Here is an 11,681-nt window from a genome sequence, read left to right as displayed (position 1 = left end):
ACTGCCCGCCCCCTGGTGGGCGGGGCCTCGGCGCGCGGGCTCCCGCCAAGAGAGAAGCGCGCGGGACCTGCCCCACGTGTTCCTGGGATCGGGACCGGGATCGGAACCGGGATCGGAACCGGGACCGCGGCCATGGCCCAGCTCCGCCTCACCGACTTCTTCGGCCAGACAAAAGGGACCACCGGAGCCCCGGCCAAGCGCAGCGGCGGCCGCCTGCTCAAGGCCGCCCTTGCCGGTCCCCCGGTGCACCGGGAGGAGGAGGATGGTGTCCCGGCGGGGCTCAGCGGCCGCTCGCCGCCGCTGCCCGGCTCGCCGCGCACCCCGGCCCGCGGGGGCTCCCCGGCCCTCCGGGGCCTGGCGGGCAGGAAGCGGAGCCGCCGGGAGATGGAAGCGGGGTCGCCGGTCGGGGCCCGGCTCGGGGAACCGAGCGGGAAGTCGGCGCGGAAGAGGCTGGAGCTGCCCCGGGATGCGGAGCCGGGGTCTCCGGGAGCGGTAGGGACATGGTGGGGTCGGGGATGCGCCGCTTCCTCTGGGATGGGGGAGGATAAGGGCGTGGGGGAGTGGATGGGTGCGTGTGGAACCATAAAACAAACGCCGCGCAAGCGTTCGACCCCTTTTCCCCGTACAGGACCCTCCGAACTTGCCTCCCCTTCTTCCGATTCACAATCCCCCCCTCGCCCGGACTTACCCCTGCCCCAAGTGCACGAGCCCCAAACTCGCCCCCTTCAGCCCCTCTGCCCCCGGGCTTGCCCCCTACCCCTGTTGCAGACCCCTCTATGGCTCCCCCTTCCCGTGCAAGACTTTGGGGGGCACAGGGGAAGGGATCCGGGCGGGTGGGTTCCCTGGACAGTTCCTAACTCTCCTCTCTCTTGCAGGCCACCAGCTCCTCGCCTCTGGCCACTCCTCGACCTCCGACACCGCTCTCACGGGACCCGGCCGTGTCCCCCCCGGCCAGCACCACCGGCTCCCCGGGCCGTGGGCAGGACACGGGGACAGAGCCCGGCCCAGCCGCCCCGGGGCCGGCCCGGCGCCTGCAGCGGGTACGGGCTGATCCCGGCTCTGCCCCCGGCGCGGGTGGATTCGGTGCCGCCGGTCCAGCTCTGACCCTGTGTCCCCTCCCTGCCCAGGAGGACGTGGCCGAGCTGCAGGGCCGCCTGCAGAGGATGAAGGTGCCGAGCCAGGTCCCCTCTGTCCCCAGCGAGACCAGCAGTGACCTGCGGAGCCGCCTGGAGCGCGTGCGGCAGCTGGAGCTGCGCGTCCGGCAGAGGAGAGCGGCCGGCGGGGCCGCAGACACCGGGGCTGGGGACACCGGGGCGGCACCTCCTGAGCAAGAGACCAGGTGAGGAGCAGCTGCAGGGGGCATTTGAGGGGGCCGCCACAGCCCTGAAGTGGTTTTGTGAGGGTCTGAGGGCTGTAGGGGCTCTGAGCCTCGTGTCACCAATGTCACAGGTGATGTGACCCCAATACCTACCCAGAGAAGGGCTTTGGGGTCGGAGGTGGGCACGGTGTCAGCAGCTGGGCTCTGACCCCGTCCTGTCCTTCCCCACAGCCAGAAGCCCCCGGCATACCAGCGGTTCCACACCTTGGCCCAGGAGCTGCCCCCGGGGCTGACGCTGCCCTACAAGTTCCGGGTGCTGGCAGAGATGTTCCGCAGCGTGGACACCATCACCGGCATGCTCTTCAACCGCGCCGAGACCGTCACCTTCGCCAAGGTCAAGCAGGGCGTGCAGGACATGATGCGCAGGTGAGTTGGCCCCGTCTGCGGTCCCAGCAGCCCCTTTTGGGGTCCCAGCTGAAGCTCTGGGCGTCCCCAACCTCCGTGGTGCTGTCACAGGCAGTTTGAAGAGCAGCACTTGGGGCAGATCAAGGCTGTGTATCCCAGCTCGTACCGCCTGCGCCAGGAGAAGAACATCCCCACCTTCGGCAGCGGCGGGAGGAAGAAGTCTGAGTATCAGCTCACGCTGGAGCCAGTCTTGGGGGAAGGTATGGCTGGTTTTGGGGTGCCTGAGAGCTGGGGTACACTCAGTCCCCTGAATCCATAGGGATGCTCTCTGCTTGGTCCATTAATTGGAGCCCCGAGCGTGCTGGAAGTGGGAAACAGGTTTGGGACAGGAGGGAGAAGGTCCAGGCAGCGACGCAGTTCCATGGCAGGGCTCTGCTCCTGTCCTTCCCGAGGCTGCCGTGGTTTGTGCCCCGCTGGGGTGTGTGGGTGACACTCGTGTCCCTCCTGGCAGAGGAGAAGGTGGATGGGCGCCCGCACCTGTCGGCATCGCGGCTGCTGGAGCGCCGGAGGGAATTCCACCGCAACCTGGTCAACATCGTCAGGGAGCACCACAAGGTGAGGGGCACCTGGCACCCCCTGCTCTGGGCTCTGAGGTTGTCACTGGTGCCATCCAGGCTGAAGGACACAGAGGTTCCTCTTGGAGGTGGGCTCTGAATTCGTTCCTTGTGTCACCAAGCTGTGCTGGGAGCGCAGGGCAGTGGCTGCCGTGACACAGCTCTCGCCCCTCTCCAGGCATTCCTGGCTGCCCTCAGCCCTCCCATGGTGGTGCCAGAGGAGAAGCTGACCCGGTGGCATCCCCGCTTCAACGTGGATGAGGTGCCGGACATCAGCCCCGCGGAGCTGCCGCGGCCGCCGCAGGAGGACAGGCTGAGCACGGCCCAGGAGGTGCTGAGCACGGCCCGGGGGATGCTGAGCCCCAAGGTGAGGCAGGGCCAGGGGCTGGCTCTGTCCGTGCTGCCTCTGGGAAGGTGTGGGTGGCTTCCCACTGCCAGAGGGCAGGGTTAGATGGGATGTTGGGAAGGAATTCCTCCCTGTGAGGGTGGGCAGGCCCTGGCACAGGGTGCCCAGAGAAGCTGTGGCTGCCCCTGGATCCCTGGAAGTGACCACGGCCGGGTTGGACAGGGCTTGGAACAACCTGGGCTAGTGGAAGGTGTCCCTGCCATGGCAGAGGGCTGCAAATGAGAAGAGCTTCCAGGTCCTTTCCCACCCAGACCATTCCATGATTCCATGAAGCACCCCAGTCTCCTCTGTGCAGGCAGGATGGATCAGGATCACTGGGCTGGGACCACTGGGCTGCCGGGTGACAGCGGGGGCGGCAGAGGGGAAACTTCTCCTTCCTCCAGCCTGAACTGTAACCCAACTCCTCCTCCCTCTTCCACATGAGCAGATGGAAAAAGCTCTTGCCAACCTGGCCCTGAGAACGGCCGAAGCCAGCGCGGGGGAGCCGGCGCTTTCCAAAGCCCCGGCCCCTGCCAGCACCTCCGCGGCGCTCAGAGGGGTGTCCCAGGGGCTGCTGGAGCGGGTGAGTCACGCCGTGCTGGGCCTCGCGCGGGGCTGGGGGCGCTCCCTGTGCCCAGCCCGTCCCCTCGGGGTGCTGCCCGTGCTCGCTCACGGCGGCTGTCCCCAGCGCAGGTGCGGGCGAAGGAGGCGCGGCGGCTGGCGGCGCTGCTGACGCGGGACGCGCGGCAGGAGGAGCGGGCGGCGCGGCTGGCGCGGCTGCCGGCCATGGCGCGCCTCCTGCGCGGCGTCTTCGTGGCCGAGAAGAAGCCGGCGCTCAGCATGGAGCTGCTCTGCGCCCGCCTGGCCGACAGCTGCCCCGAGCTGGTGGCACCAGGTAGGAATCGGGGGGACTCTGCGGGAGGAGGGGGCTGCGGGGCGCTGAGCGCTGACCCCGCTGCTCCCGGCCGCAGGTGAGATGGAGAAACACGTGCGGCTCTTCGCCGAGCTGCTGCCCGACTGGGTGGGTGTCCACGCCCTCAGGACGGACATCTACGTCAAGCTGGACAAAGAGAAGGACCTGGGCCTCATCACCGAGAGGCTCAACAAGGCGGCCAAGGAGGCTGGAGCCCTCTGAGCCCCTCAGGGTCGGGGTTTTTTCTGTGCAATCTCCTCGAAATGTAGCAAATCCCGACAGCGCTCTGGGTTCTGGGCTGGGCTGGAGGGAGGCTCGTCCTCGGGTGGCTGAGGAAGGGCAAAATGCCTTAATTTAACTAATTGCTGTGGTGGGAGCCGTGAGGATTGTAGGTCCCCTAGTCCTGGAGCAGTCCTGTGTCCTGGGGTGCTGATGAAAACAACCCTAACTTAAGGAACCTTTTCTTCTCCCTTTCTTGGTTCTCCTGAAGGTTCAATGCATGCGGGGTCTCCTGAAGGTCCAATTCCAGAGGTTTCTTCCATTACCTGGGTCCTGGTGGGGTGAAGGCAGAACAGGGCAGGCTGAGAGGGTGACAGGCAGGAAGGAGTGAGAGAAAAAGTCACAAATTGATGTTTCTGGAGCTTCGGGCCTCGTTCTGTTTTTAAGGGAGGGAAAACGCATCTTCCAGTCCTCACTGGAAACAACTGCAGGACTTGTCAAAACACATTTGTATTAAATGTTTTAAATATAGTTGACTTGTGTTAACCCAGTGCTCTTCCTCGCTGCCTGTCTCGTGGTTCTCCATGGCAATTGGCGCCGGGAAGGGCTGGGTCCTCATCCAGCTCCTGGAGAAAAACTCACTGGAAAAAGTGAGCGTGGGTTTGCAGGGAGCTGAATGCAGCTTTTGTAAATGGGGCTGGGGGAGCAGCTGCTGCAGGGACAGGGGTAGGCAGGGCTGACAGGCATCCAGGGTTTTTTTTTTCCCCAGGGGAAATCCCAGGCCACTCAGCTGAAGTGGTGTGGGAAGAGGGACGAAGAGGGTGAGGATGGCTGCAGAGGTGCAGGGCTGGCACCGTGCCCTGCTCGGGGTGGGAGCTGTCCCGGGCCACGTCAGGCACACCTCACACTGCTCCCCAAGCCGGGCTGGGCTGCCTGGAGCTGGGGACACCGGGGACCTGCAGGGAAAGGAGACTCCCTCATCCTTTCAGCCCGTGCTGCTTCTGGGCAGATTTCCTCACCTTAAGTGCTGGGCTGGAGTGTGGCAGCATCTGAGATCCCACAGTGCTTCCTGAGGGAGCAAGAGGCCTTCCTCCTCCTCTTCCTCGTCCAGGCCCGTGCTTGCCTGTGCAGCCCAGCTGGCCGGCACTGCTGGCAGGAGCATGCCCAGTTTCCAGGGAGGAAGAAGAGGGATTAAACCCAACCCAGGGGCTGGGTGTGAGGCTGGGGGCTCCTGGGGCAGGCTGGGCTCTCAGCCATGCTCAGGGACCTCACTGTGGTGGGAAGGAGCTGGATTGCAGCAGCTGGAGTGGAGCAGGACTGGAAAGGAGCTGGAATCAGCAGCCTGGCAGCCACACTCACTCCCAGGAGAGCTCCCAGCGAGCTCCCGTTCTGCTCCTCGGGATAAAACCCTTCTGCTCCTCGGGATAAAACCCTTCTCCCACCTGGAAGCTGCCCCTGCCCAGTCCCATCTCTCCAAGCAAATGACATCAGGGGCTGCTGGCAGCCCAGCCAGGGCCAAGGCACCGTCCCCACGTTCCCTGATGTCACCTGCTGGCACTGGCAGGGCTGACGCTGCTTCCCTGGCATGCAGCTGCTTTCCACGGCTCTCTGGGGTGGAATTGATTTTCCCTCCTCCCCCGCAGCAGAGACCCTCTCCTGGTGCCAAGCCTGTGAGGTGCTGCCTGCCCTGGCTCCCCAAGGGCCCTGGGGCAGGCTGCTCCCCAGGGAATTGTGTTCCTCAGAGTAAACTGAGCAGCACTGAAGGGGCTTTTCAGGAAATGGGGATGAAAGCAGCTGGAATGGTCCTTCCAAGTGGAAGGGCTGGCTGGGAGGTTATTAGCTTCATCCAGGTACTGGATGGAGAAGGAGAGCTGAGCTGAGCAAGCCTCTCCAGCCAGAGGTGGGTGCAAAGTAAAGAGAAGGTACCTGAATGCTCTCTGGGAACCAATTCCAAGCATTTGGGGGACAAGGGAGAGCTCACAGCACAGCCTTGCCTCACTGACCACCTGGGGCTGCAGGGAGACACTGCCAAGGGTCATTCACAGCTTCAGCCACTGCAAGAACAGCTCTGAGACAGCTTAGGAAATATCAAAATACATCAATATTTATTTTACCCGTGAGTCCAGTCCCTGCTGGGCCAGGGACACAGTCCCTGATGGTTTCAGGCTTGTGGAAGTTTTGGCACACAGGGATTTAGCTGTGAGCAAACAACCGTGCTGGAGGAAGCATCTCCAAAGCCCATCACACACCTGAGACCACTGCAACACCTCTCCTGTGGCCTCACCTGGCACCAAACTCCCACAGGGGCAGGCTCTGAGCTGGCAGCAGCCTGAGGGCCCAGAACAGCCCAGCAGAGGGGAAGCAGCAGCACAGGAGTGGGATGTGGTGCAGATGGGGAATTCCTGCTGAAGAAAAGGTGCCTGTGGTCTCCAGGGAAGGAAAACACTGACTGGGCTCATCCCACAGCAGCACCATCCTGATTTAAGGACACAGCAGGCAACTCATTCTCCTGAACAAGCACAGCCCTGATTGTGCAAGAGCAACTTGTTCTGGTGTGAGTGACAGCACAGAGCAGCCAGCCCATCCTGAGGTCCAACACAGCAGGATTTGTCCCTTACAGAAATCAATCATTGCTTTTTGGCCATCTCCTGTGTTTCTTTGGGAATTTTTTAGCAGGTTCCTTGGAGGCTGACAGCCCAGCCCAAGGAATGCTGGTGCCCTGGCAGAGCTCTCCTGCCTCAGCAGCAAAATTGTCACTTTGGTCTCCTAAAAACCACAGATTCAGAGAAGCTGCATCTTGGTCTCCATTCCCCCCAGTCAATCTGCCTGTTCCTTCTTCCTAGAAGGATGAACTCCAAAAGGGATCATTACATTCAACACAGTGCTTGGGAAATTTAGGATTGAAGAGCACCTGGCCATGCTCAGAACCTGTGTTTAACCCCCTTCCCCACCCCCCCGTGACAGCCAGAGTCACTCCATAAAGCCCCAGCTTTGTTCCCAGTGCTCCCTCCTCCCTGCTGCTCCTCAGTCATACTGCAGCAGGGAGTGGAAAGGGATGGAATTGAGCTTTTCTGACCCTTTCAGGGCTTTTAACTCTATGATCACCAGGCACTCCAGGATTTCAGCCTTCAGCCTCTTCAGCAGCTCGCAGGCAGCACGCATGGTACCTGTGGAGGGGAGCAGAAACATCCTCACTCCAGGAGCAGCTCCAGCCCACAGCCACCCCTGCTGCTGCCAGGCTGTGGGGTACCAGAGAGGCGTGGCTGCTCCTGGGAGTGTCTAAAGCCAGGCTGGATGGGGCTTGGAGCAACCTAGGCTGGTGGGAGGTGTCCCTGCCGATTTATCCTACCCAGGCATTCCATGCACACAGGTGTACAGGATCACACGTGCTTCCCTCACCTCCAGTTGCCAGCAGGTCATCCACAATCACCACTTTCTGTCCTGGCTCCACAGCATCGCTCTGGATTTCCAGGTCAGCCTGCAGGGAGCAAGGAGCAGCTTTGGTTTAGTCTGGCCTTGGAGAGAAGCCCCTCATGAGCTGCTGGTTCATGCTGGAACACAGACAAGTCCTCAGCGACATCAGCCTAAACACTCAGCACCTAAAATCCCAAAACCCCCACAAATTCCAGCTACAGGGGAGCGCCACAGAAACACAGAGCGGGGAGGGGATTGCTGGGCCAACCCTCTGGCACACCAAGATCCTGAACCTTCATCGTGTGAGTTAGGGTGGAATCGTATCCCAGAGCAGCTTTCCAGTGAGGAAAATCTCCTGTCACGCACTGGGGAGCTCTGCCTAGAGCCAGATCCAAACTGGCACCTGTCTGGATGTGTCACGTGAGCTCAGTTGGCCCAAACAATCCTCACGGCTTAGGCCTGGCTTTGGGGGTTCTGCTGCTGTTAGTTCCTAGTGGGAGTAGCACAGACTGAGGCTCAGCCCCCCGAGCAGCGGCGGGTTACGGGGCGGGATGGGGGAAGCCATGCGGGACAGCTCTGACTTACAGCACTTACTGCCAGAGTGGGGGACACTCTCCGTGGTCATGCCCCTGAATTCAAGCCAAAGAAAGCCATTTAGCACCGGCTCTGAGCACCAACCCCCTGAGAAGAATCACGGCACAGCACCCAACATCGCCCGCGGCCAAAACCGGAGCCGCCGCGGCTCGGGGCCGGCTCGGCGCCGCTCCCGGGGCTTGTGCCAGGCTATCCACGGCACCACAGCCCAGCATGGCACCCCCTCCCCGCGGGTTTAGCCCCCCTGCCCCCCAGCGTGAGCCCCCCTGCTCCCAGGCCTTGCCTTGCCGTACTCCAGGCTGTAGGAGATGCTCTCGGTGGCCCCGGGCAGTTTCCCCTTCTTCCGCACGGGCACGAAGCCGATGCCCAGCCTCTGCGCCAGCGGGGTCCCGATGAGGAACCCCCGGGAGTCCAGGCCTGGGGGCACGGCAGGAACAGGCAATCAGGAATCATTCACCTTGGAAGAGGCCTCCAGCACCATCAAGCCCAACCATTTCCCAGCCAAGGCCACCACTGAGCCACGTTCCAAAGTGCCACATCTGCGTATTTTTTGGAATGGTGACCCCACGACTGTCCTGGGCAGCCTGTCCCAACACCTCATCACCCTCTCAGGGAATCAGTTTTCCCTCATATCCAACCTAACCCCCCACCAGGTGCAACCTGAGGCCTTTTCCTCTTGTCCCATCATTCAGATTGGAGCCATTTCACTGGGGGAGGGCCTTGGCACAACCCCCCTGTTTTATCCTCCCATTCTAAAAGCAATTTGCTGGTCAAGTCACTTCTGAGGGTTGAAAACACAGCCCACACTCCTGCTCTCATCCACATGTGCTGCTGCTGGCCCCAAGAGCCCATTTCCCTGCCCTCTGACCCTTTTCCTTAGAGATAAAGGCAGCAGGGCCCTGGTATCAGTCCAGCCACATGAGCAGGAACTCTGCACCTCTGGGCAGCCTTCACTTATCTCACCTGGGCCAGGTGTGCTCTGTGCCCCTTTGGCTGAGGCCCAGCCCAAGCACTGCCTTCCTCAGCACTTGGCCAGCTGAGCTGAGCTGTTCTGGCCACCAAGGCCTCTTGTGCTGGCCTGGAAAGGCTCCCTGAGGAACACCAGCTGGGACAGGGTCTGCCTGCCCTGGGGACAGCATGGGGACACTGCAGGCTCTGTGTGCCCGCTCCTTTAACAATGAATGATGAAGTGTCAGAGGGCACCTGCCACATCCCACACCAGCATTTCAGGGAACCACAGCAGGAGAGGAAGGGTAGAAATGTCCTGGTGTTACGACAGAGGCCAATGTTCAGGTGATTTTCGTGTCCAAGGGCTACAACATTCCCCAGGGGCCATTGCACACTTCCCACCCGGGACACACCGCTCTGCCCCGGCCTCGGGGATGTTTAACCAACACTCACCCACTACGAAGTCGATTTTCGGGAAAGACGCCCTCACATGATCCTCCAGAAGATCAATCAAAGTCCTGAAGGCCACAGGATCCTTCAGCAAGGGGCTGATATCGCTGCAATGAGGGAGGGCAGAGGGTGAGGCACCTGCGGGGCTGCTCTGGAAACGCTGAGCTCCCGAGCCCGGGGAAGGTTCCTGAGCCCGGGGAAGGCCCCGGGGCCCAGGGAAGGCTCCTGAGCTCGGGGAAGGCCCCGGGGAAGGTTCCTGATCCCGGGGAAGGTTCCTGATCCCGGGGAAGGCTCCTGCCTGGTGCTGCCGGGGCCAGGGATGGGCAGAGGGGACAGGAGCTGGCAGCGAGTCCCCGGCCCGGCTCCAGCCCCGGTCCTGCCTCCATTCCCGGCCCCATCCCCTGTCCCGGTTCCAACCCCATCCCCTCCCCGACCCCGTTCCCGTCCCATCCCCGTGCCCATCCCGGCCGCACCGGAACAGCACGCCGGGCTCCGGGAAGTCCGGGAAGGGCCGGACGCGGTCGCGCACCCTGCGCAGCCGCTCGTCGCTCATGGCGGCCCCGCCGTGCGCAGCCGCCGCTCTCCGCTCCCCGCGGGCCGGGCCGGGCCGGGCGGGGCGGGGCGGGGCGGGGGCGGCACCGCAGCGGGCGGGCACCGGGGCGGGCAGCGGCAGTGCCCTGGGGACCTGCGGGTGTGGCACCTCGGGGCACGGAGCGTCCGTGCTCCCGGGGTTTGGAGCTCCGGTACTCCGGGGTTTGGAGCTCCGGTATCCCGGGGCATTGAGCATCAGGCCCCCCGCTATTTGGAGTTCCGGTATCCCGGGGCACTGGAGCCCCAGTCCCCCCTGGTATTTGGAGTTCCAGTATCCCGGGACATTGAGCATCCATTCCCCCGGTATTTGGAGCTCTGGCACCCTGAGGCATTGAGCCCCAGTCCCCCAGTATTCAGAGCTCTGGTATGCTGGAGCATGGGGCATTGCCCCCCCAGGCACACGGAGCTCTGGTACTCCTGTGCACAGAGCCCCAAATTCCCGGCGCATGGAGGTCTGACACTCCAGACATGGAGCTATCCCAGAGCCCCCAGCCCCACAATACATGAAGCTGTGGTACCCCAGGACATGAGGCACCGATACCCCCGGTGTGTGGAGCTCTGACACTTCATGCACAGAGCCCAAATCCCGCCGTGCACGGAGCCTTAATACCTCTGGTGCATGGAGCTGCAATTCCCAGGGGCATGGAGCTGTAGCACCTTGGCACATGGAGCTGCAATTCCCAGGGGCATGGAGCCCTGGCTCCTTGGCACATGGAGCTGCAAATCCCAGGGGCATGGAGCCCTGGCACATGGAGCTGCAATTCCCAGGGGCATGGAGCTTTAGCACCTTGGCACATGGAGCTGCAAATCCCAGGGGCATGGAGCCCTGGCACAGCAGTGGATGGAGCCCCAGGCTCCCCTCTGAAGAGCTCCCAGGTACCTGCTCCGTGCGGAGCTGGGTTTCCGTGTCTGGCCCTAGCCTCAGAAAGGAGCTCCCTGCCTGGGGGTTCCATTTGCAGCCCTCACCCTGCTCAGCACAACACAGACAGCAAACTCCTCAGGACTTCACTCTTTCCTGCTTTTCCATCCCTCATCACCTCGTGTGAACTCCTGGAGTTGTTCTGTGTTTGTTAAACCTGTTGGTTGGGATGAGGGACAATAACACAGCCCCAGGTCCTGGACCAACAGCTCCTGGAGTCACCGAGCCCTGGGCAGGGCAGGGAGCTCCCACAGCTCCCATCTCCCATCTCCTGGTGGTGAATGTTTTTTGGCCATGCAAAATCCAAATGAGTTCAGATCTCCTCTTCCATTAGCAAATACACCTTGGATCTGCTCCAAACCCGTCTGGGCACGGCTCGCTGTGGAAAGCAGAAGCAGTTGGAGCCTGTAACACCCCTGGCTGAGCTCAGTGTTTGCTGCCGAGAGCTGTGACTGGGAAAACTTCACCCGCACCCTCTGGAGAGCCCCTGCCATGGCAGGGACACCTTCCACTGTCCCAGGGTGCTCCAGGCCCTGTCCAGCCTGGCCATGGATACTTCTCTGGGCACCCTGTGCCAGGGCCTGCCCGCCCTCCCAGGGAGGAATCTCTCCCTAATATCCCATCTAACCCTGCCCTCTGGGGAAGCCATTCCCCCTTACCCTGGCCCTTGTCCCCAGTCCCTCTCCAGCTCTCTCAGAACCTCTCCAGGCACTGGAAAGAGCCCTCAGGTCCCCCTGGAGCTGCTCTTCCCCAGGCTGCACAACCCCAACTCCTGTTAAGGTTAACTCCCTCTGCTGCCAGAGACAGCCCGTGCTCCCCTCACAACCATTCCCCCACAAACTAAGACTTTCCCTGAACTCAGATCATCTCTTTGGCACCAGGAGAATCCTCTTGGGCAGCTGCTGCAGGGC

At 62.3% G+C, this 11,681-nt stretch overlaps 2 protein-coding genes across 2 annotated transcripts; one reads left to right on the top strand and one right to left on the bottom strand.

Moving 5' to 3' along the window:
* Positions 1-132: 132 nt before the first annotated feature.
* CDT1 (chromatin licensing and DNA replication factor 1) lies at positions 133-3,863 on the top strand (the record flags this gene model as incomplete). The annotated part of the gene is made up of 10 exons (XM_084214952.1): positions 133-492; positions 876-1,040; positions 1,128-1,339; positions 1,550-1,744; positions 1,835-1,983; positions 2,235-2,338; positions 2,516-2,704; positions 3,171-3,305; positions 3,416-3,617; positions 3,694-3,863. 10 exons carry the CDS (start codon positions 133-135, stop codon positions 3,855-3,857), a joined length of 1,875 nt encoding a protein of 624 aa, XP_084071078.1. The 3' UTR covers positions 3,858-3,863.
* A 2,110-nt stretch (positions 3,864-5,973) lies between these two features.
* On the bottom strand, positions 5,974-9,859 carry APRT (adenine phosphoribosyltransferase). The gene is made up of 5 exons (XM_084215025.1): positions 9,734-9,859; positions 9,264-9,367; positions 8,146-8,279; positions 7,254-7,332; positions 5,974-7,021 (listed from the first exon to the last, which is right to left on the bottom strand). Exons 1-5 carry the CDS (start codon positions 9,811-9,813, stop codon positions 6,879-6,881), a joined length of 540 nt encoding a protein of 179 aa, XP_084071151.1. The 5' UTR covers positions 9,814-9,859; the 3' UTR covers positions 5,974-6,878.
* Between the last annotated feature and the right edge of the window lie 1,822 nt (positions 9,860-11,681).

Source organism: Fringilla coelebs (assembly GCF_963513975.1).
Source record: "Fringilla coelebs genome assembly, chromosome: 14".
Lineage (NCBI taxonomy): Eukaryota > Metazoa > Chordata > Aves > Passeriformes > Fringillidae > Fringilla > Fringilla coelebs.
The sequence above is the reverse complement of the archived record's forward strand: the minus strand, read 5'-3'. Positions and strand labels throughout refer to the sequence as shown.

Bases quoted from the DNA above. Each gene is read 5' to 3' on its own strand.
- APRT (XM_084215025.1), bottom strand. From the start codon at position 9,813: ATGAGCGACGAGCGGCTGCGCAGGGTGCGCGACCGCGTCCGGCCCTTC. The intron at 8,280-9,263 runs GTGAGTGTTGGT...CCGTGCCCCCAG, and splicing joins GAAAATCGACTTCGTAGTGG to GCCTGGACTCCCGGGGGTTC. The intron at 7,333-8,145 runs GCAAGGCCTGGG...TGCTCCCTGCAG, and splicing joins ACAGCCTGGAGTACGGCAAG to GCTGACCTGGAAATCCAGAG.